The sequence below is a fragment of the Cibotium barometz genome, chromosome 10, assembly GCF_041138505.1.
Source record: "Cibotium barometz isolate CiBa-2024 chromosome 10, ASM4113850v1, whole genome shotgun sequence".
Classification (NCBI taxonomy): Eukaryota; Viridiplantae; Streptophyta; class Polypodiopsida; order Cyatheales; family Cibotiaceae; genus Cibotium; species Cibotium barometz.
In genome coordinates this window covers 39,708,581-39,733,818 of record NC_141055.1, presented here as the reverse complement: position 1 = coordinate 39,733,818, position 25,238 = coordinate 39,708,581, and the positions used below count along the sequence as shown (strand labels likewise).

The window sequence follows — 25,238 nt, the reverse complement described above, 5'->3', positions numbered from 1 at the left end:
TTCCATATATTACCGTGTTCCAACGGTTGCACGGCTCTTACGAGCTTACATGGACCCATGCCACGGGTTGCACAAGCTCACACAGACCCATGCCGTGGTGGCATATCTCTACTTGCCCTTGCCAGTGTGTAAGGACAGGGTGTGATTACACGGCGGCGGGCCCGGACAAGCCAGTTTCTAAACACATGAGGCTTGCTCTGGTATAAATAGGTCCCTAGTTTATATTCTTCCCCATAAGAAGAGAGAGATGGAAGCAAAGAAGCAACTCCAGCAGCAGCAGGAGGCATTGTACCACAAGCAGGAAAGCAACAACAATAATACCCTTTACGGCAACACAGCTTTCGAAGATGGTAAAGGGGAAGAGGAAGACCCAGAACCCACAACAGAAAGCCCTGCTCTATCTGCACTGTCTCCTCCTATAGCCATTGAAACGCAAACTTCACTGTTTCATAAAACTTCACCTTTGCAACCTGATGCTGCCCTTCCATCGTCATCTCCATCCCCTTCTGCATCGCCATATCCAGCCCTAGCTACAGAGCTTGCCTTCTCCATGAAGTACGTGCATGTCTCCCGGCTTTACCCTCCCAAACACTCACCTCCCCCTCCGCCTCCCCCCCCTCCTCCCCCTCCCTCTGCACCCTTCTCCTCCCTGCCTCGATTCTACTCACGCCGTCGCATCCCTGCGCAGCTCCTCCTCAATTCCGACGATCCTGTTCCGCAGTCGCCATTTAAGCAGCAGCGAAGCTATGGCCACAGGGAAGTCCTTGATGACGAAGAAGAACGCGAGGATCCTGGCTACGGCGATGGTAATGGCGATGGATCGCAGGAGGCGGCAGTTTTAGGGTTTGCAGTGCAGGACCAGAAGGTCAGTCGGCGTCGCCGTCTTCAAACGATCGCTGTCAAGCAAATGGAGAAGAGTAGGAATGGCCACCACTGTCTGAGCAAGCATCCTCCTCGCCCTCTGCAGGGCACCGGTCGGCCCCCGACAGACGCAATCCTCGTATACCCTTCATCCGATAATATAGAAGAAGAAGAAGAAGAAGAAGAAGAAGAAGAAGAAGAAGGAGGAGGAAAAGAGGAAAGGGGCAAGCAAAGGCCTTTCCGCAACAGAGCGAAGAAGAAGAAGAGGAAGAAGGATCAAATGGCAGGGCGAGTTAGGGTTAGGGTTTTCGATTCTGAAAAGGGATCGCCACAAAGCAGGCTGCCTGAAGGAGATAGCCACATTGGATCGAGCCGCATCATCGAAGATTGTGCACTAGTAAGCTTCGGGCACTCATCGGATGATGTCCTCCTGCACAAAAAAGCTCGTAAAATGGATGCTTTGCTGCCAGACATGGAAGCTTGCGGCACGAAGCTGCACACGCAGGCTCTGGAAGCTTATAATTCTCCTAAGTCTGCTTCTGCAGGGGCGATTGAGCAGGAAGGAGTAGAAACAAACGATCAAGGTGGCCTTTTGGTTCTGAATCAACAGGATAATGTGCCAAAGCGGGAAGGAGATGATAAAAAACTTGATCATATTGAAAACAGTCAAGGAGCTTTTATACCTGGACCTGAAACACGGGATGATGGTTTTCACACAGCTTATCAACAAGACATCATGCTTAAGGAGGAAGATGGATCCAACCAAAGTGTCGAGTTGGAGTTGAAACTTGATGTGGCCTTATTTGCTGATGAAACGGTGAGCCTATCACCGGTAAGGGGCAGTGACCAGATGGTTCAGCAGACAGAGCTAGGTGCCCAGCAGGACAGTGTATCTGCAGAGTTTGAAGGCAGTAAAAGCGAAGTTTCAGTTGCTCAGGATGTCGATGAGACTAAGCCTGTTGTGCTCCCTCAAGTGGTTGCAGAAAGCAGCCTTCAGGATGGATGTGCTGAAGAACCTGAAGTGATTAAACTTGGAGAAGTAAAGCATTTCTACAAGCGGAGACACAGGCAATCTAAAGGCTTTTATGCTGCAGTAGAAGTGGGTGTTGCCAGTGCAGGCATGGACAATCAGAAAATCCTTTCAGCAAGCAAGACCCCAGATCTGTCGCCAGCAAAAACACAGGTTGACACCAAAGCCCCGAGTCTGGAGTTGGCTGAATCTGACCTGCCACCAAATTCACAGACAAACCGGTCCACTAACCCATCAAAGAACTCACTACGTTGGTCCAGAGAGCTAATGAATCTGGTCTCAAGTGGATACCTTATCAATGAGGAGAGCACAGAGTTGCTAGATAGGATTGATTCCAGTATCCGTACTCTTCCAGCTAGAAGGAAAAGGAAACTGCAGAAAGCTAATGACACCCCCAAGGGTACATCTGAAAGCCCTATCGTGATTGAAGGTTTTACCACCCAGAATGCAACGTTGCCGTACCAAGAGGCACATCAGAAGTGGAGGGAGTAAGTAAGCTATCCAGAGTTCTTGTGGTTTTGGAAGCTTTGTCTTTTAACTTTTTTCTTTTAGGGGTGCCGGGGGGGGGGGAGAGAGAGAGAAAGAAAGAAAGAAAGAAAGTTGTATTAACGTCTTCAAAAGGCCAAAATGACCTATGAGACCAAAAGGTTACATCATATCCATGAGGTACATAATCTTGGGTACAAAATAGTAATAAAGAAAGATAACAAAAATCTAGAACTTTAAAATCTGATCTAGGTACATGAGCAGAGAGCTCTCATATCACCCTAATACATCCCTCATGGGCCGCTGTGACATGGTGCTCAAGGTGGTAAAACTGAGCTGGCGCGAGAAGGTCCTGCGATGATGGGAGATGATGGCCCGGATCTTCCTGTGGTGGCGTGGCCGTGGGCGAGGGCCATGGGGTCTGGGGCGTCGAGCTCTCCATAACTCAGTGGCTCTGTCGAGTGTCACCCCACTCGGCCGAGCTCCTACACTAGCCTGTGGTCTGGGTATGATGGGTGGATCGGCCCTCGGAGTGCTGGTATGGAAGAAGTCAGTGAGAGCTCTCTGTGCTGGTTCTCGAGCAAGTACAGCTGATCTGGATCTCACTAAGGACTCCCTGTGTCTATGGAGCTCTAGAAGAAAAAGTCCCAGGTATCTCTGATCCAGGAAGTCCATGATCCTGGAAAATGGTCTGAACCCAGCTCGAAAGAGGCAGTGGAACCTCCCACGAATCTCATAGTACACGGGGCATCGGCATATGTAATGGTCCTCTATCTCGGGCTCTGTGTGACAGAGCTGGTATATCCTGTCCTCTGGTGCGGCCGCCCTAGGCCCATATCTAGCAGTCTCCACTCTCAGCTGGTGGGATGAGGTGCGGATCTGGCCGATCACACATCTCACCCCAAAGGATAGGTGTATGTCCATGTAGCGTGGACGGATGATGAACCCATCCTCTGTCAGGCATAGGAGGTGATCTCTGTAGAAGGCCACCTTTGTCCCCAGTGGACGAGTAGGTGAACTCCATGTCCTTTGAGTATCCAGTCTGACAATGTCCTTCCTGATAACCCTGTTCCGCTCTGTGCGGCTGAGAGCAAATGACAGGGCCTCTATGCTGTACTGGAAGGGGGGGAGTGCCTCCATCTGCATACTGTGCATGCCAAACCAAGTGCCTACCTGTGCATACCAGCACTCTGTATCTCCCTCAAGTGTCAACTGTGTCGAGGACTCCAAGGCTAGCGGGGGGTATCTATCAAGTGGAAGCTCCCATAGCCTATGCTTGTATGTCACTGTTTGGAATAGAGCCTCTGTCACTATCGGTGCAGCCCCCATCTCTGCCCGCACAATCTCATGTGGCACTGATGGTTTACTCCTAATCATGCGTGAGATCATCGCCACTAGGGGCCTCTCCATCGGCTTCCACCCATCATATACCTCCTTTGTATCTGTCTCGGCCGGCTCTCTCCTTTGTCTCCTCCTATGGTATAAGCTAGGACCCCAGATGGGGGCACCATACAGTAGTGCAGGTGTAACTAGAGTATCAAATAGCCAAAGCTTTGTCCTCGGCTCTTGAAACTGTATTTGTGAGCATTGCCTCTCTAGCGAGCCAAGGGTTGCATATCCCCTCATCAATCTAGTGTCGGCTGCCTTCCGCATCGAGAACTGAGGTCCAACAAAAGTGATCCCAAGGTATACATACGAGGTAACATACTCCACAGGCTCTCCACTGTATGTAAACTGTACTGCAGATCTACTTATCCACTGTGAGGAGGTGTTAAAGATCATGACCTTGGTCTTTCCAAGGTTCACAGTAAGGTCCTGGTCCTTGCAAAAGGCCTGTAATGCATCCAAATGCCTCTGCAGCCCCTCTGGTGAATCAGAAATAAGAACAATATCATCTGCATACAAGAGGATCGGTATCAGGACTCCTGCCAAATGTGCTCCTGGTCCTCCCTGTCTGTCTATGTAATCCGAGATCTCGTCAATGTATAGACCAAATAGAGTAGGAGACAAGGGGCAGCCCTGCTTCACCCCGATAGTGCTGTGTATGATCTCTGAGTCACCTCTTGGAGGCCGTACTCTGCGTGTGACTGACTCATAGAGTGTAATGATCCCCCAGAGCATCTCTGTTGGCACTCCCATATCCTACAGTCTCCTCATCAGTCTGGCCCGTGGGACAGTATCAAAGGCTTTGCGGAAATCCACAAAGTAGCAGTATATCCATTGCGTGTGAGCTCTCCCCTCCTCAATGATCCCCCATAGTGTGAAGACGTGATCTAGTGTGGAGTGCCCTCTCCTAAAGCCTGCCTGCCCCGGTGCTCTGAGTCTCTGCTCCTTGGACCATCTACTAAGCTCATGCTCCAAAATCGAACCATAAATCTTGGCCAAGGTGTGACCAATCATGATAGTCCTATAGTTGTTGGGGTCCATGGCTTTCAAGATAGGTACAATAGTATTCGATGATCAGCTGACGGGGAAGCCTTCACATAAAGCCCTGTTAAACATGTGAACTAGTAAAGGCTCAAGGGGCTTGCGTGTCTCTAGCATGGGAGAAATGCTCGATGAGGAGTCCATCATGATCTTGTGCTCTCCCAGTCTGCATCCTGTCAATAGCATCTCTCACCATGCTGAGGTGAAAGAAGAGTGTGGGGGACGAGGTTCGGGTGGATGGGGGAGAGGTGGCTGCTCGGGGACATGGTAGAGAGAGGTGGCATAGGTGTGCCAGGTGCTGGGTGAAGTAATCAGAGTTGGAAAGCGATGATCCTGGAAGATCCTCCAAGCCTCCTTATAGTCCCTTCCAAGAAATAGCTGGTATAGTTCCTGCTCAAGCCTTGCTAGTTGGTATAGAGAGAGAGAGAGAGTCTTCAAAAGACCAAAATGACCTATGAGACCAAAATGTTCCATCATGTCCATGGAATACATCATCATGGTACTAAAAGTAAAACTAAAAGAAAATATCCATAAAAAAACCAACAAAAAGCCTCAAGCTCTGGCATCAGCCAAGAATATCTTGCATAGGGCGCAACAACATGGTACCCAATGTGGTGAGGCTGACAGGGCAGGAGAAAGTCCTGTGGCGGTAGGAAATGATGGTTCTGATCCTCCTGAGGTGACGTGAGCATGGGCAGCGGTCACTATGTTAGGGGTGTCGGGCATTGGGTGGCTTTGTCTAATGTCACTCCTCTCGGCCAGGTTGCTGCATTAGCCTAGAGGTCGGGGGGAGTGGGTGGGTTTGCTCTCGGGGCTCTAGTTTGGAAGAAGTTAGTGAGAGCTCTCTGGGTTGGTCCTCGGGCAGGTGTAGTTGATGTGTGCCGCAGTAGGGATTCCCTGTTTTTGCTTAGCTCTAGAAGAAAGAGCCCCATGCACTCTGTTCTAGAAAATCCATGATCCTAGAGAGTGGTCTGAATCCCTCTCGCAAGAGGTAGTGGAACCTCCCCTTGATGAGAGAGAGAGAGAGAGAGAGAGAGAGCTGTATTAACGTCTACTAGAGGCTGAACTTGACCTATGAGTTAAATCAATGTACAACTGTCAATGTCTTCTGGATGTCCAGAAAAAAAAAGGACAAAATGAACATGAAATAAACTATGAAAGTATTGAGCTAGTGGGGAGGTGTGATGGATGGAGCACTACTACTAGAGGCTCAGTATGCAACCTATATGCACAGGGTATACAAGAATGCAATGCAGATCTGTCTAGCTCCAACCAGTACCATAATGGGGGTGTAATATGTGATACATAGGTGATGGTGAGGCAAAAATACCTCGGAGCATGATCTCCGGGTGTGAGTGTAAGTGAGCTAGCCGCTCCTGGATATGGTGTTGATGTTGAGCCCGTATCTCTGTGATCTCCCTCTGATGTAGTCTGGGAGTCTGGTAGCCTGGTGCTCTCTTGGTCTCCGCCTGGCTCGGAGGTCCGCAGCGCGCTGAAGTGTAACCCCCTCCTGTCTCAGGATAGGCACTGGGATAGATCTCTGGAAGAAATCAGTGAGCTAGAGTTGTCGCCCACCTCTCCCTGTGGTATGAGTCCGTAGCAGTGTCTAGCAAGAACTGGCCAAATAGCGCTGGTCTGCGGACTCCATGATTTGGCGGAGTGAGAGATGTCCATTGAAGATGGTGGTGTATCTCTCTCTAATGACACTATATGCTCTGCATCTGCATACATAATGTTCCTCATTCTCAACCTCCTCCTAGCATAGTCTGCATATCTTCTCTGCTCTGGGGATCCGTGCTGCCCTACCTGCCTCAATCTCAAGCTGGTGTGATCACACTCTGAGCTGGCCAATCACCACTCGGGCTCTGTGAGGCATGTACACATCCATGTATCCAGGTCTTTGTATGAATCCATCCGCTGAGATACGCATAAACTAATCTCTGTATAGCATCTTCGGCGGTAGAGGCTGACTGGGTGTAATCCAAGTCTCTTGAGTGTATCGTTGCCATAAATCCTGCCGAAGGACTCTGTTCCTCTCACTGTGAGAGAGCTGGATGTGTGGTGCATGTATATCATACTGGAAAGGTGGCAGGTGATCTATGTCAAGACCATGCTAAGTGAGCCACTGTATCCTCTGTGAATACCATGATCTCCTATCTCCACTCTCTGCGAGCTGCCTGGATGCCTCAAAAGCTCTATGTGAGAGTGGATCTGATGGCATATCTTTGAAACCGGCCTCTGATAGAAAACCAGAGTGCGGTAGACTAGCAGTCACCCGTCCACTTGTAGTCTAGATGATAAAACAAAACAGATTGGAGCTAGAGTGCCCAAATCTGAAAACACAGCGACACCTGTTGGCCCCAAAGCTTGGCGCCCCTTGCGGTATTTCTTTATTCAATTATAATAATATGAATGGCTGAGTACAACACAAAAATCAGCCAAGAGTTTACACCTGTATATCCAATCTGACGGCCCACAAATCCTTCTTAGCACAGAGGATCTATGCACACAGATCTGTGTCTCCAAATAACACACTGTGCCTCCCTCTGATCAGCCAAGATCACTAAGCAGGCCAGCCATGGGCATACATCTGGCATAACTCAAGTGCTTAATACATCATCTCAGCTCAAACATACATGTGCTGTCCAAACTCTGTCTCAACCCTTGTCAATCTGCCATACCCCTCCTCTCACAAGGGGCCAGATAACTCATATCTGCAACAGACATCAAGCAGTAGAAAGAGAGATAGATGAACAGAAACGGAGCTTACCAAATTTAGCTCGTGAAACAGCACTGGAGGAAGCAACAGCACCAATCTGTACTTGCAGGCACTTGTATCCACAACCCTGCTTCAGACACGTGCTTGTACTTGCCTGTACCCTCCTCTTGATGTTCACTCTTATGCTGTCCTTGAAAGTACAGATCTGAAAAACAGCACCGTACCCGTCTGTACCACCTCGGGATACGTGCCAGAAGTCGTACTTGCACAAGCAGCCAGCTGTCCTGATTCTGGTCGCCTGAATCTATGTAACCAGGCCTGTCCAGCAACTGTCTGCACCGCCTGTAGCAACTGTACTTGCTGTACCTGGCTGTCCGTACACTGTACGGCAGTCGTACAGTATGGTACTGGCTGTGTACTTGCTGGTACAGCCTGTACAGGGCCTGTGCGCAGAGAATCCAGCAGAGAAAGAGTGCTTGCAGCAGATTTCAGCAGCCGCCTGTGTGTAGCGTGGACCCAGAAAGAGCCTGCAGCCTGTCCGTACAGGCTGTACGGCTGGTTTGCACAGAGAAAACAGAAGCAAACAATCTCCAGCAGCCGCCTCCTCCTTCCACAGCTTTTCCACGCTTCTTCTCTCACTTTTGCTCCACGACTCCCAAAAGGGAAGAGAGAGAGAGAGAGGAGAGAGAAACACTCCAAAAGTGGCTCCTCCCCAGAATAATCCCTAGGGCCCCAAACTTTTAAAAGTTCCCTAGGGCCACTAAGGCCTAGGGGCAAACTTCAATAAACATTAAAGTTTAATGTTTCTAGTTCCCCCCTTCACACCTAGGGATGTCCACACATCTTAAACTCTGTCCGGGCACCCCCCATGTGAATCATAAAATATTCTGACTCTGCAACCACCATGCTCACACTTGTACTGTTCCATTTTCACAGGGCCATGACATACCCCCCTCTTGAAAAATGGCAAGCGTCCTCGATTGCATTTTGGTGATGCATGAAAATATCCAAAGTGAAATATACAATATGGCAAGATCAGCGTCCCAATCTCTCTAAGCCATACACATGTATCAACATTCACTGCAAACCAATGGCATAGTAATAGTCCAAGTTGTATACCACTGTGAACCATACATATCCACAAAAATCTCATGTGACTAGTACACATATATCATAGAAGTCCCATAAACAGATGTACTGTCAGCCTCAGTACCTTCGGGTGAGATAAAATCTGCACCAAGCGACCTCTAGATGTCATCTGAGCCTGTCTGTATCAAGGGAGTGGAGGTGCTACCCCCCTCTTGAGCATCAGGTAATGCTCCAGACCCATGCTCTGCTGAACCTGAATGAGCCACAATAAGAGTCGGCTCTAACTCAAAGGCATCGAGATAAAGCTGCAAAACCTGAGGTGAATCTGTTAAGTCACCTTCCTCCATCCACTTCGCATCCATCGGTGAATAGTTCTTGAACTTCACAAGATAGCGACGGGAAACTTTACCTCGTACCTTCCTTTCTTTATGTGCCAGTATCTGCTCTGGAATCAGAACCTCATCAAGTTCCTCAACTTCCGGCTGAGCCTCATCTGATACATCCTCAGGCACATCCCCACGGAAAGGTCTAAGAAGACTCACGTGAAAAGCATTGTGAATCCTCCAGTGATCTGGTAACTTCAAACGATAGGTTACCTCACCAATCTTTTCCAAAACCTGAAAAGGCCCATAATATCGCATACTCAACTTAGGGAATAAGCGCTCTTTACCCTTCATCTTCTTGAGTCTAGCCTTTTCAAAGCGCAAAAGAACCCAATCACCCAATGCAAACTGTAAATCACGTCTGTGAGACGGTCTGCGGCTTTCTTTTGCTTCTGCTGAGTTTTCTGGAGGGCCAACTTAACTCTCCGATAAGCTTCATCCAAGCTCTCCACATACTGATCAACCTCAAAGATCTTATCCTTTGTATGCAAAATGGGTGGAACCTTCTTCCCTCCTTCTACAATCTCAAAAGGCGCCTTGCCTGTCGAGCTATGTACAGTGTTGTTATATGCAAACTCCACTAAAGGAAGATACTTTTCCCATTGTTGCTTGTGCTCTGACACATAACACTTGAGAAGATCCAACACTGTAGAGTTAGCCTCTTCTGACTGACCATCTGTCTGTGGATGAAATGACGATGAAAACTTGAGAGTTGTACCCATGTTGTTAAACAACTCTCTCCAAAACAAACTCGTCATCCGTGGATCACGGTCACTAATGATAGACGTAGGCAAGCCATGATACTTGAAGATGTTCGCCATGAACAACTTCACCATATGATCCACTTTAATTGTCTTCCGCACGGGAATGAAATGAGCCTGCTTACTGAACCTGCATATGATAGTCCAGATGCCATCATTTCCCGTTTGTGTCCGTGGAAGATCAAATACAAAATCCATGGCAATGCTCTCCCAAGGTCTATCCGGAATAGGTAAAGGCTGTAATAACCCAGGTGTCTTCTGACGGTCAAACTTTACCTTCTGACATACGATGCATTGCCTCACAAAGGCATCAACATCTCTTCTCAAGGTTGGCCAATAAAAGAAAGTCTCCACTGCTTTGACCGTGGCGTCAATACCTCTATGACCTGCATACGGTGAAGCATGACTTTCAATCATAACCTTGAGTCGCAATGGCCTGGTAACACACAGTCTGCCATGCATCAATAAAAACCTATCTCTGAGAGTATAATGCTCATGCCGCCGACCCTCAGACATCTGATCATACAACCTTTCAAAATCCTCATCATGGGCATACTGCTCTTTCATTTCATCAAGCTCATGATGATAAGCAAGTGAAACTGCTGAGACCTGTGGCTTGCGTGACAAAGCATCTGCCACTACATTCTTTTTGCCTTCCACATGCACAATCTGGAAGTGAAACATTGACAAAAAGTTTGCCCAACGCATATGCTTCTCTGAAAGCTTAGTCTGCGTGAGGAAATATCGCAAGGTCTGATGATCTGTCTGCACAGTGAAATCAGCCCCAAGCAAGTAGTGTTTCCATGTAGAAAGAGCGTGAATTACAGCCAACATCTCTTTCTCATACACCTGTAAATGCTTCTCAGCATCTTGCAAAACTCTACTCTCATAGGCTATCACATGTCCCTCTTGCATGAGAACTGCACCAATGCTACTTCCACATGCATCACACTGGACAACAAAAGCCTTTCGGAGGTCCGGTAACACCAATACTGGGTCCGAAGTAAGCTTTTCTTTGAGCTTTTTGAATGCTGTAATTTCCCGATCAGCCCATCTAAACGGAGTTGCTTTCTTCGTCAAAGCATGAAGAGGCGAAGCAATTTCAGCAAAGTGCCGTATGTATCACCTGTAATAGGAACACAATCTAGAAAACTGCGTACATCATGCACGGTCCTCAAAGCTGGCCAATTAAGTATTGCTTCTACCTTGGCTGGATCCATACGGACTCCATGACCAGACACAATATGCCCCAAGAAATGTATCTCCTGCAAGAAAAACTCACTCTTCTTGCCATTAACCACCAACCTATGGTTTCTGAGTTCTGCAAACACAATGGCCAAATTCCTTCTATGCTCTTCCTCAGTTCGTGAATGCACAATCATATCATCAAAGAATGTGCCCACAAACTCTCTATGAGGCCTGAAAATCTTGTCCATCATTCTGTTAAATGTGGCAGGCGCATTCGTTAAACCAAAGGGCATAACCAAGAACTCATACAACCCAAACGTGGTTCGGAATGCTGTCTTATGCACATCCTTGGGTCTAATTCGTATCTGATGATACCCGCTTTTCAAGTCAATACGACTAAAAACTGTGGAGCCCTGTAAGCGGTCCAAGATGTCATCGATCCTCGGTATGGGGAATCGATTCTTGATGGTATTCTTGTTCAGCGCCCTGTAATCAATACACATGCGCCAAGAACCATCCTTCTTCTGCACTAAGAGCACAGGTGAGCAAAAGGGTGATGAGCTAGGCTGAATCAATCCCTTATTCAAAAGCTCCTACACCTGACTCATAATCTCTTCTTGTTGGGCTACACTAACACGGTACGGCGGTCTATTCGGTGGAGTACTACCAGGAATTAGATCTATGGCATGATATTCTGGCCTCTCAGGAGGTAATTCTCTTGGCAATGACTCGGAAAAACAGTCTTGAAACCCACTTAAGAAATCAGTCCTGTCCTTATCTAACATAGACAAATTAGACTTAGACTCATCATCCTGTGCATCCTTTACATAAATCAAGTACGCGGAAAGATGCTTTTTCATTACTGATGAAATCGCCGAAGCGGATACAATAGGAACAGATTCCCCTTTGAGTTTTACATCCAATACATGCTCTTTCCCTCTATGAGTCAGAGTGATTTTCCTATTGTAAGTATCCACCACCGCATGTACCCTGTGGCACCATGGCATCCCCAACAAAACATCACAGCCATCCAAAGGCATGATGAAGAACTCCTCGCTGTCCACATAACCCTGCAAATGAAGCCGAAGCTTTCCAATAATAGGAGTAACGGGTTCTGCATACCCTGGACAAGCCATATTTGCCTCATGTAACGGCCCCATCTCCTCTGCGCGAATCCCCAATCGGCCAGCCAAATCTGGTGAAATGAAGTTGGCTCTAGCACCTGTGTCAAAGAAGATCAAAGCATTCTGATCTCTCACTTTGCCCCATGCCCTGCACAACTCTGTAGCTTCACCACCTAGCTGCTCCCCCACAAGATCAGGAACTAAGCCTGCAGAAGGCTTTGGTTTCTTTGGCTTGGGCTCTCCTTATTGTCAGGGTCCTTTTTGGACGTTCTTTTGGGACAATTGAATGACATATGCCCCTCTTCAGTACAGTAAAAACACTTTTGAGCATCTCTCAAAGCATGTCTTTCCTCAGAAGTCCTCTTGGGCATTGGCAACTTCTTATACTTTGTCTCTGAAGACCCTTTAGCATCACGAGAAGCATGCCCAAATTTTTCAGCTTTCTTGCTCAATTTCTTACTGCCTTTAAACCCAGATGAACCACCTTTGAGTAACGCATTAGCTGTCATAGCATTTTCAATCATCTGTGACATGTTCATTACTCTTGTCTTTATACAATAATCTCGTACCTCCTTGGGCAGCCCACAACAATATTTCTCAACCTGCTCAGATAATGGCACGGCACGATAAGAAGTCACTGGGAGTAAAGCTTCCCAAAACTTCTTGTTATAATCCTCCAAACTATCACACTTTGAAGCATCCAGCTTGTGCCATGCGGTCATAACATCCACCTCAAATGTAGATGTGAGCCATACGGAAGAGAAAACCTGTTTAAATTGGACCCATGTGGTGGGTGCTATGCCCTGCAAAAGAAGAGTAGACCACCACTGCAAAGCATTGCCCTTGATAAAAGTGGCAGCTTTCCTCACCTTAGAAGACTCTGTGTAATTCCCACCAGAAAAAGCAGCATCAAACTGCTGTAAAAAGGTAAGTGCCTTCAATTTATCCTTGGCCCCACTGAAAGTGTCAAACTTCACTGCAGCTCCCCCTTCCTTGTAATCCTTCGCCTTTCCCATAGGCGTTAGATTGTCATATGGAAGTGGTTTCGCAAGATTGCTGCCCCCAACATTCATACCCATCATTGGGTCAACATTTCCCATTCCCACACCAGGCATACCATACATTCCAGCCATGTTTCCATACATTCCATTATGCATACCTGGTTGCATACCACCAAACATATTGCCTTGCATCCCAGGTTGCATGCCTGCAAACACATTTCCTTGCATACCGGACTGCATACCACCATACATATTCCCTTGCATGCCAGGCTGAAAATTGGCTCCAAAAGGCCCATACATACCCATGCCTCCCTGAGGGTAACCCCCAGTCATGGATTGAAACACCGAGCCACCACCGAAATAACCTGGATGCATATTTTGCTGAGGAATAGGTGGCTGTCCATAGAAGGAACTCTGAGAGTTTGCACCATAAGCATGCTGCATATTCGGAAACTGGCCAAAAGATGGTTCCTGTGGGATGGCACCACTATGACCCTGTGGAAGATTCTTCGAACGAACCTTCTTCTTCTTTTTCTGGGGCTCTGTGCGAGATCTCATAAATTCAGCAAATCTTCGCTCTGTGTGAGCTGCATAAAAGTATCCATAACACTAGCCAAGCGATCTTTGAACCGAGCATCATCATCCTCTTTACCATGCACATCTTCTGGCTGTGTTACATCCTCATAAGGCTCAACATTTGCAGCCTGTTCTCCTGCAAAAATATCCTCAGATACATCTCTCTCAGGAGAAGTCTCTTGCTCTTCTTCTTCATGATAGAAGTACTCATCCTCTGTATCAGACATGATTGCTGAATTTTCAGCGATGGCTTTCTTCAAAGCAACCACGAGCTCACCCCCTTCAGAAAGTTGATGATTGGCCCCGGGGACGGAACCTTGAAACCGGCCTCTGATAGAAAACCAGAGTGCGGTAGACTAGCAGTCACCCGTCCACTTGTAGTCTAGATGACAGACGTGCCAGAAGTCGTACTTGCACAAGCAGCCAACTGTCGTGATTCTGGTCGCCTGAATCTATGTAACCAGGCCTGTCCAGCAATTGTCTGCACCGCCTGCAGCAACTGTACTTGCTGTACCTGGCTGTCCGTACACTCTACGGCAGTCGTACAACATGGTACTGGCTGTGTACTTGCTGGTACAGCCTGTACAGGGCCTGTGCGCAGAGAATCCAGCAGAGAAAGAGTGCTTGCAGCAGATTTCAGCAGCCGCCTGTGTGTAGCGTGGACCCAGAAAGAGCCCGTGGCCTGTCCGTACAGGCTGTACGGCTGGTTTGCACAGAGAAAACAGAAGCAAACAATCTCCAGCAGCCGCCTCCTCCTTCCACAGCTTTTCCACGCTTCTTCTCTCACTTTTGCTCCACGACTCCCAAAAGGGAAGAGAGAGAGAGAGAGGAGAGAGAAACACTCCAAAAGTGGCTCCTCCCCAAAATAATCCCTAGGGCCCCAAACTTTTAAAAGTTCCCTAGGGCCACTAAGGCCTAGGGGCAAACTTCAATAAACATTAAAGTTTAATGTTTCTAGTTCCCCCCTTCACACCTAGGGATGTCCACACATCTTAAACTCTGTCCGGGCACCCCCCATGTGAATCATAAAATATTCTGACTCTGCAACCACCATGCCCACACTTGTACTGTTCCATTTTCATAGGGCCATGACACTCTGTATGAAGCAGATCGTCTGGAAGAGGGCCTCTACTAGCATAGGAGGTGCAGTAAACTCCATCCAAACAATGTCATGTGGGACAGAGGGTTTGCTGCGGATCATCCGTGAGAGCATGAGAATCTGAGGCCTCTCTATCTGAGACCATGTGGAGGTGGCGAGCCCAAGCGCCCATACTGCTGCAACATACATCAAAGCAGGGGTGACTAGTGTGTCAAACAACCACCCCTTCGTGTTGGGCTCCTGGAAGTGTGCCTGGTGACTCTGTCTCTCTAGCATGGCCAGAGCTGCATACCCTCGTGTGAGTCTATCCTTGGCTGCCTGTGCCATAGTAAATCTTCGTGGCGGAGTCGTAAATGTAATCCCGAGGTACACATGAGTCTACCACCTCTACTTGTCCTATTGCTAGTGTGAAGATGGCCTGTCGTCGAACCAGCTCTGAGGTGTGGAAAATCATGGCCTTGGTTTTCCCAAGGTTCACTGTAAGCCCCCCTCTGTGTGCAAAAGTCATCGAGTGCATGGAGATGGTGCTGTAGTCCCATCCGCGAAAAGACTAGAATAATATCATCTGCACATAGCATAATGTGGACTGTGGTACCTGAGATGTCTACCCCGTCCCCACCAGCGTGACCAATGAAGTCAGCCATCTCATCGATGTATAGCCCAAATAGTGTAGGAGAGAGTGGGCATCCTTGCTTCACACCTATGGTGCTAGCAATAACATCAGATAGCCCCCTGGGGCATCGTATGCGCCCGAAGACTTGCTCATATAAAGCATAGATGCCCCAAACCATCTCTGATGGGATCCCCAATGACTGTAGGCGTTGGAAGAGTCTCTCTCGTGGCACCGTGTCAAATGCTTTGCGGAAATCCACAAAGCAGCAGTATAATCTCTTCTTTCGTGCCCTAGCCTGGTCAAGCAGACATCTCAGAGTGAATATATGGTCAATTGTGGAGCTCAACTCTGCATATGAGCTCAACTCTGCCTCGAGCACTCTGCGCCATAAAGTTTGGCCAATGTATGACCAATCATGATAGTCTTGTAGTTGCTGGGGTCTAGCGTGTCTCCCGCTTTGTGGAGAGGCACGATGGTGTGCATAGTCCACTCAGTTGGTAGGCCCTCCACTAGTGCCCTATTAAAGAGGTGAGCAACAAAGGGTCCCAGTGTGTCAGCAGCATAAATAAGATGCTCACTCTGTATACCTGTGTGGTCAGCCGATCTCCCATGCTGTAACTGGCGGATAGCTCTCTCTACCATAGAGGCGGTAAAGAAAGTAGAGGTAGTAGGGCGGGATTCCTGTGGCTGTGGTATGGGCGGCTGTTGAGGGATATGGTAGAGGCTCTTTGCATATGTGTGCCATGTGTGTGGATCCTCAATCGGGGTACGAGGGCGAGGCTCTCATCCTGCGCCATGTAGTGGCTGCATCTCTGCTCATGAGTAGGTGGTATATATCCCAGTACTGTGCCTCCTCATATGCACGCCACTTACGGCATGTGAGGATCCTCATCTGTCGGCTCGCCTGTCTCTGTGTAATGGTCCCTAGTGCTCTCTGGGCACGGAGGTGTCTATATAGCTCTCTGCACTCATCATCATACCACTGATTCTGGGGCATGCTCCCAGATCTATCTGTGTGTGCAATGTGTATGATGGGGGAAGCTGCGGGTGGCGGCCGTATGTAGTAGAGATGACAGCTGGGTGGTGAGTGTGTCTAGAGGTGACAGGGGATCCATCTGGAGTAGCCCGTCATATACATGATGCTCATATATGTCTGCCAAGTCATGGGTGAAGTAGAAAGTTGTATGCGATGCCTGTGTGGGCTGTGGGTGCTGGTGTGGAGCTCGCTAGTGACAGTAAGAGGTACGTGTGATCCGCACCAATAGGACAGGGGGGGATGGTGAAAGATGTCACTGCCTGTGTGGTCTCCATGGACCCCATGATGTAGTCCACTGCGCTACCCCCCCCTGATCGTGGAAAGCATGTCAGTGCTCCTGAATCCTGCCACTGTCTCATCCCGTCATAAATAACGAGATGGTGTTGCGCTCCTAGCTCAAGTAAGTGATGACCATATCTGGTGTTATCCGGCCCCATGTCCTCTGACACCCTGCATGTAATATGCAGAAGCTTCGGTAACTTCAATACTCAGAATTCAGCACTCTTTTCGCGACGGAAATTAACGCACAAACTGAAAGGAGAAGTGCAGAAAATAGAGAGAGAGAGAGGAGAGGTGGAGAGGACACAGTATTGGGTCCCAATTACCCTCTGTAGGGCCCCCACCACGGATGGTGTATTTGCTTTATTAGAATGATGAGAAATCTGAAAGAAAATACAGCAATCTTGGACCTTTTCTTGGCTGGGAATACCCTGCCCTTGACTTGAATCCTTCACCCCTTTGCTTAGCACCCTCTTGGCTTTGTCTAGCCTCTTATGCTTGAGCTCTTGGTGGAGAATGAGATGATTGAATGGGATTATGGGCCATTCTATTTATACTAGCTCAACTACAGCAGTCGGCCAGTACTACTGCAGTCGGCCAGCATTAAATGCTCCCATGACCAGAAATTCGGCAATAAATGCTGAATTAAATCCCAAAAAATGCTGCTTTTCTCCCTAACAGGCTGAAAGTGATGCGCCTGATTCTAAATGGCTGGGCACAGCTTTCGCAAACCTCAAGAGGGCTGGGCAGCCTGTATGGGCTGCCCCATACCTGCCTTACAGCCATATAAAGGCTGTAAACTCCTGGAAACTGCCTTAATCTTGCCCTAGGGCTGTCCTACAGCCCCTCCATGGCTGGTGGTTTCAGCCTGGGCCTTCCTGGCCCTCATGGGGGTGGTTCTACACCATTCCCATGCCCATACTAAGATCCGAGGTAGCCCTATGGGCTGGCCCCTTGTCCTAACCACTATCTACTCAGTGATTTGGCATCCGGTACCATACCAGATACATAGAACCACTGACATCATTCTAGAGGGAGACTCACAGTGCGGACTGGCACTGTTTCATGTGTAGGATAGTGCACACTTGACCTTGGACTCGTGTAGGACAATGCACACCTGACCTCGGACGACTGAGATGGATCCCTGGCTGACTCGTCCCGGACTGGGCTCACATGGGACTAGTTCACCATCCTAGGTCCTGCACCTTCTATACAGAAATGTCTACGTGGCATCCAAGTGCGGGGTGCACGTGACATCCCCTTCTGCTTAACTTGACGGAAGCTGCATAGCCTCCAAATAATTCGTCAATAACACCGGATAGTCTTCGAAGAACTCTTTGTCGAGCCATACCGCTTCATGGGTTCCTCGGTCCTGAAACTTCATGAGGAACTGTCGTAGTCTTCGGCCGGAGCCATGCTTGAAACAGTGCAGAAGGATCTGTTCTGGAACCATTACTTCTGCTTCATCAACAATGTCTGGATCCGCTTCGTCTTTGACCTCTGAAGGGGGTGGACCTGCATATGGCTTTAACCAACTGACATGAAATACATCGTGCATAGTCCAACTCGGAGGTAGCTTTAACTGCATAGACACCTCATTAATCTTTTTCTGGATGGGAAAAGGTCCGACGCTCCTGAAAGACAACTTTGGGCATCGCTTGCCCACCTGCTTCAATCTTTGCTTCATTATCCGAAGATAAACCCAATCTCCTTCCGAAAACTTCATATCCCTTCGGTCTTTATTGGCCTGTCGAGTGTAGACCGCTTGCGCTTTAGCCAATCTGTCTTTTATTGACTCTAAGATCTCCTGGTAAGACTCCGTCACTCTGTTCGCCTCCGGTATTGAAGACGAAGTCCTGGTTAACGACGACTGGAAAGGTCTTCCAAACGCTGCCTCATATGGAGTCCTGTCAATAGCTGAAGAAAAAGAGTCATTCAAAACAGCTTGAACTAAAGGCAAATACGATTCCCACTTACCTTGCTGATCGTAGACATAACACTTCAGCACATCAAAGGCCAACTGGTTGTATATCTCTGTCTGGCCATCTGTCTGTGGGTGGAATGCACTGGAAAAATTCAACTTAGTACCAAAATTATCAAACAATGCTCTCCAAAAATGATTGGTAAACTTGGCATCTCGGTCTGACACTATGGTTCTAGGAATCCCGCCGATCGGGTACCAATGCCGAATGAATAACTGGGCAACATCCTCGGCGGTCACATTGGCCCTGCAAGGAATAAGCATAACAAACTTACTAAACCTATCAACAATAGTTAAGCACTGCGTATTACGCTTACTCGGACTGGGAGGCAGATTTGTGACAGTCCATCGAAATGTCCTGGAAAGGACCCTCAGGAATTGGCAAGGGCTGTAACAACCCTATCTTCTTTCCACGAGGAGCTTTCACCTTCTGACAAATGTCAGAGCGTTGTACATATGTAAACACATCACGCCTCATCTTTGGCCAATCGTATTGCCGTTCTAATTTCTCTAGAGTCGAATTCATGTCCCTATGACCACCTGTAATGGCGTCATGGGCATCATGGAGAAGAGCTGCCCGGAATGACTTCATGACACATAGTCGGCCCTTGTAGAAAAGCCAACCATCGCGTATCAGAAAATGGCATGGTCCTGTGGCATCCAATGCCTGTTCCCACTGTGTACCGAATTCCTCGGAATCCGCGTATGTGTGCTTCATGTCCTCTAGTCCTGTACCAACAAGGTCAAGTCTAGTGGTCTAAATCGTAGACACTTGTCCCTTCCTGCTCAAAGTGTCGGCCACTGGATTGGCCTTTCCTGGAAGGTACTCAATCATTCCATCGAATTGCTGGAATATCTGACTCCAGCGGTGTTGTCGATCACTCCACTGTGCACTTGGCATTGTCTGAATCCAGCGTAATGCCTGATGGTCAGTGCGAACCTCGAAGTCACGGCCATACAGAAAATGTTTCCAATGTTTCAAGGCATGTATAACTGCTCGGAGTTCACGATCATAGACTGAGTAGTTCTTCTCGGCGGGCAGTAACTTACGAGACATGTAAGCTACTGGATGACCATTCGGTTGCAATACACCTCCAATTGCGATGTTACTCGCATCGGTGATCACCTGCAATGGGTCGCCCCACGAGGCAAGTGCTAAACATGGTGCTTCTGATAAAGCCACCTTGAGGTTCTGGAATGCCTCCAACGCTCGTGGAGTCATTCGAATCTTTTGTCTTCTTGTTTTCACCCCCTTTAGCAGATCGGTGAGATTTGTCGAGAGGTCAGAAAACTTGTCGATGTGGGTGGAATATGCCTGGCATATACCCACAAATGATCTAATGTCATAGGCCGTCTGAGGTACTTCCCAGTTGACAATCTCAGCCACTTTAGCCGGATCAAGTCGAATGCCTTCAGCACTAATTATATATCCCAAGTAATGCACCTGGAACAGATAAAATTCCGACTTCTTTTCATTGACGTAGAGCTCGTTGCTTTCCAGCAACTTAAGAACTTTCTCCACATCAACGTCATGCTGTTCAACCGTAGCTGAAAATACCAGTATGTCGTCCAACAATATGAACACACACTGTCCAATCAAATCCCGGAAAACACGCATCATCATGCGGTTAAATGTAGCTGGGGCGTTCGTCAAGCCAAATGGCATGACCACAAATTCATAGTGGGCCCCATTCTGTACAGAAGGCTGTCTTGGGGATGTCCCTCTCCACAATCCGCACCTGGTGGTGCCCACTCTTTAAATCCAGTTTTGAGAACACCTTTGCTCCATTCAGCCTCTCGAGAATATAGTCAATTCGAGGCATCGGGAATCTGCTCTTGATAGTCAGCTTGTTGAGTGCACGATAATCGACACACAAACGGAAAGACCCATCTTTCTTCTTGACAAATAAGATCGGTGCTGCAAATGGCGACACGCTGGGGCGGATGAAGCCAGCTTGCAACAATTCTTGGAGTTGGCAGTCCAACTCCGATTCCATTGCCTTGGAAAGGCGATACGGAAACTTGCTCGGGGGTTCCGAGCTTGGGAGGAGGTCAATCCTATGATCCTCTGGTCTGGACGGGGTGAGCTAGGGAGGGAGGCTGTCCCGAAGAAAAATCTTCTGGAACTTTTCATGGAGAACCGAGTACTTCTCGGAAGCACTGGCCACTGTCTGGGGGCTGTCTGGATGTAAATCATCGCACACTGTGCGCCTTTCCTGACTGCTCGCTTAGCCTGCAAGTGGCTTATGAGCGGAAAGTTCGGAATTCTTGGCTCACACTTAATGGTCACCGGGGCGTTTGACACATTCTGATTGATTTGGAACGTGTGCTTGTCCCACTTGACATCAGGAAGAAACTTGTGGAACCACTGAATACCCAAAATTATGTCTGCTCCTACAAGAGGGGCAACCATAAAGTCACGCACAAACTCTATGCCCTGAATCACTAACTTAGCACCTAGAGCTTCATACTTGATGCTCGTTGTCATACCTGTGCTAATACCCTCAACCTGTTTGTCCACCGAAGTCAGCTCGGAACGGGCATGCCTAGCGGCCTGTTCCGTGACCACATCCTCCATGCTACCGCTGTCAAACAAGACAACGACTCTCTGGCCACCTATGTAGCCAAAGGACTTGAGCAATTCGTTGCGCTCACCCAGGAGCCTCTGGCTCCAAGAACTCAAACAATGCGTCAAAGCTTACTCGAGACCAGAAAGCGGAGGCAGGCAAGACAGGTGGCAAGTTGAGTGGTGCTGAGGAGCTTTCTCAGTACAAGAAGGAGGGTAGATGTTTCTTTTGTCATACAAAAGGACATACTTCTCGAGATTGTCCTAAGAAGCCTCCAAAGCCCGCCGCCACCGCCTCCACAGCTTCCGTGGTGAGCTTAGCTCCCACATAGACCCCAACGGCTAACCCTAGTTCTTCAAACCCCGGTACCATTATGTTTCATTTCTGCACTCTGCGCAAGCGAGAGTGCGTCCTCAAAGGTGGCTGGCCTAAACATACGCACCTCCCATTGGATTTGCGTGTCCAGGCCATACAAAAACTACCCTTTCTTGTATGTATCAGATAAGTCTAATTGCAGACATAAGGTCGAAATTTTATTGGCAAACTGAAGGACTGGTTGCGGGTTCTGACGCGCTCCCCTGAACTCGTCTTCGAGTCGCTCAAGGTAGTGGGGCGGTAGAAACCGTTGCTTAAGGTCGTGGACGAACTCGTCCCACACAGAAGCTGCCATACCTGCTCTGGTGTGGGCATGAGCCCAGTGAGTCCACCAAGGAATGGCGTCACCTTCCAAGTACCAACTGGCTAAGATCACTGTGTCAGTATCTATTTTCCTAACTGTGGCAAAGTAAGCTTCAAATTGATGTAACCATGAATAAAGAGTTGTGGGATCGAGTTTACCATTATACTTACTAAAGTTCATTTTCTCGAGAAAATGATTCGAGGGCGCCGCCGGTGTCAATCTGGCGTCCAAAGCTCTGAGGTAACGCTCGTGTTCCACGCGTCGCATGGCGTCGTCTTCTCGTAGTCGGATCTCCAATGCGCGCATCTGCAACTCAAGCAAAGAGCTTGGCTGCGGCTGTGACCCCGCGAGAGGGTCCCTGTGACGAGGATCTGGAATCTGGGATACGGAAGGAGAGGGAGGAGGAGATGGAAAACGCGACGCTGGAGAGCGGGTACGCTCCTCCAGAGCCAAGATCTACGCCTTCTGCTGGCTGTCTGTTCTGCGATTGCTCCCATCATTTGTTGGAACATGTCTGTGACACTCAAGCCTGGTGCCCTAGCTGGGCTGCCTGGTGCACTCTGGTCCCATGGTTCTTGGTCTCTCTCGTCGTCAAAGCTTGCCATAGCAGGAAAAGGCAATTCCTTTCCGGATCGCAATATGACCATCCACTATTTGTGTGGGAGACTTCCGGAGGCTAAAAACCAACTGTCCTTCGAGGGACAGGAGTCACTCCGAAAGGGGTAGTCCACCGGCGTCTAAAAACCAACTACACGAGCGAGAAAAAATTCTGGTTTCTTTGCTGAATCTTTGTACTTGAAGTAGGCTCTGATACCACTGTAATATGCGGAAGCTTCAGAGAAGAATCGGTAATTTCAATACTCAGAATTCAGCACTCTTTTCGCGACGGAAATTAATGCACAAACTGAAAGGAGAAGTGCAGAAAATAGAGAGAGAGAGAGGAGAGGTGGAGAGGACACAGTATTGGGTCCCAATTACCCTCTGTAGGGCCCCCACCACGGATGGTGTATTTGCTTTATTAGAATGATGAGAAATCTGAAAGAAAATACAGCAATCTTGGACCTTTTCTTGGCTGGGAATACCCTGCCCTTGACTTGAATCCTTCACCCCTTTGCTTAGCACCCTCTTGGCTTTGTCTAGCCTCTTATGCTTGAGCTCTTGGTGGAGAATGAGATGATTGAATGGGATTATGGGCCATTCTATTTATACCAGCAGTCGGCCAGCATTAAATGCTCCCATGACCAGAAATTCGGCAATAAATGCTGAATTAAATCCCAAAAAATGCTGCTTTTCTCCCTAACAGGCTGAAAGTGATGCGCCTGATTCTAAATGGCTGGGCACAGCTTTCGCAAACCTCAAGAGGGCTGGGCAGCCTGTATGGGCTGCCCTATACCTGCCTTACAGCCATATAAAGGCTGTAAACTCCTGGAAACTGCCTTAATCTTGCCCTAGGGCTGTCCTACAGCCTCTCCATGGCTGGTGGTTTCAGCCTGGGCCTCCCTGGCCCTCATGGGGGTGGTTCTACACCATTCCCATGCCCACACTAAGATCCGGGGTAGCCCTATGGGCTGGCCCCTTGTCCTAACCACTATCTACTCAGCAATCTGGCATCCGGTACCATACCAGATACACAGAACCACTAACATCATTCTAGAGGGAGACTCACAGCGCAGACTGGCATTGTTTCATGTGTAGGACAGTGCACACCTGACCTTGGACTCATGTGTAGGACAATGCACACCTGACCTCGGACGACTGAGATGGATCCTTGGCTGACTCGTCCCGGACTGGGCTCACAAGGGACCAGTTCACCATCCTAGGTCCCGCACCTTCTGTAGAGAAATGTCTACGTGGCATCCAAGTGCGGGGTGCACGTGACACTGCAAGCTCTCGTGTCCTCCACCTCTAGTGTGTGCATCACCTCGGGGTGCTCGAAATCATAAATGTCGCACTGTCGGCTCTGTGTCCGTGCATTGAAGTCCCCCATTAGGAGGACTTCCCCCAGGTTGAAGTAGTGTATGATCTCATTTGAAAGGGCTGCATATGGTGACTCTCCCAATGGCCCTGTGTCCTCCTCCTTGCCTCTACTCTCATCCCATGCTGTCATGGCATATCTCGATCCTCTAGGAGAGAAGTAGCATAGAGCAATGTATAACACCATGTCTGCTGAGAGTTGCAGTCTAATCCACATGTATCTAGCCTCCTGGTCACGTGCTACCACCTATAGGCGCTCCTGTAGCTCTCACTTGAAGAGTACCGCTATACCTCCAGATCCTTTCGATGTGCTCTGCTGTGTGGTCCCCCTGTATGTTAACTCCCACTGATAGCTCTCTACTTTGGGTAGCCCCCTCTCTCGGCTCTAGTGCGTCTCTGTAAGTAGTGGGTGTTAGTCCATAGTCCGAAGAGTTGCTTCTCCGGATTCATTAGTGAGGACATCATTAGTATGTTATGTCCCAAGGCTCTAGCATGGGTAACAGGTCTAATCTTGGGGTTAGGTTAGCAAGAGTTTGGGGTTTAGGCATCTTATGGGAAGATTAGTGGTATTTATGAGGCATGGGCTATTTATGGCTCCCAGTTTGATGTGAGTGTCTTTATGTTCTCGTGTTAAGCTTAATCGTAGGTGTTTATAGACAGGGTCTTACGTTGGTATGAGGGCTAGACCTACTGGTATTAAGTTGGAAAGACTCTGAAAGGACAAGAGGAGAAAATACATTGTGAGGATCTTCTGGACTCAAGATGATATAGTCCTATGCATAAATTTTGGAGCTCATGAAGTTGCATTTGGCCAAGGCAAGGCGTAGAGGCCTATACACGCCAAGCAAACAAGCATAGACGAGACATGTCATTCAAGGAAGGAGATTGGGTTTGTTTTCGGATCATGAAGCAAAGGATCAAGGAAGTAAGCAAGTGTTGCCCAAAGTAGTCTTTTCGGAGTTTTGGTCCATTTTCTATCATTAAGAAGATTAATGACGTCTCTATGCAACTTAGGTTATACAACTTAGTTTGACTCTGCATGATGTGTATCATGTTAGTTGGTTGAAGTTGATTTAGGGGACCAATTCCTAAGGAGGTGTGCTTATTGAAGACCAACCAGATATTCTCGAAGTGGAAGATTTAGAACCGGAGCAAGTGGTTTTACATAGTTTGAAGCATGGTAGTGATCATAAGAAGCGTCTTTTCCTAACGAAGTTTAAGGACCGTGGTAAGCATAAAGCGTTGTGGTTGGATGAGGGCTTCTTCGAGCAGTAGTCAACATTACTAGCATGACTATTTGAAGGCTCTCCAACTCTTGCCATCAACTTAAGCAAGAGGGGATGTTACGTGCACCATTTATCCTGG

At 48.3% G+C, this 25,238-nt stretch overlaps 1 protein-coding gene across 5 annotated transcripts in view; it reads left to right on the top strand.

Moving 5' to 3' along the window:
- The first annotated feature begins 232 nt into the window (after window positions 1-232).
- LOC147634889 (histone-lysine N-methyltransferase TRX1-like) overlaps window positions 233-25,238 on the top strand; it is a 93,961-nt gene continuing 68,955 nt past the window's right edge. For all 5 annotated transcript variants that reach the window (XM_086804115.1, XM_086804118.1, XM_086804117.1 and 2 more), the window contains exon 1: window positions 233-2,379. In XM_086804115.1, the coding sequence (XP_086660241.1) occupies window positions 248-2,379 (2,132 nt within the window). In that variant the 5' untranslated portion in view covers window positions 233-247. The remainder of the gene's footprint in view (window positions 2,380-25,238) is intronic.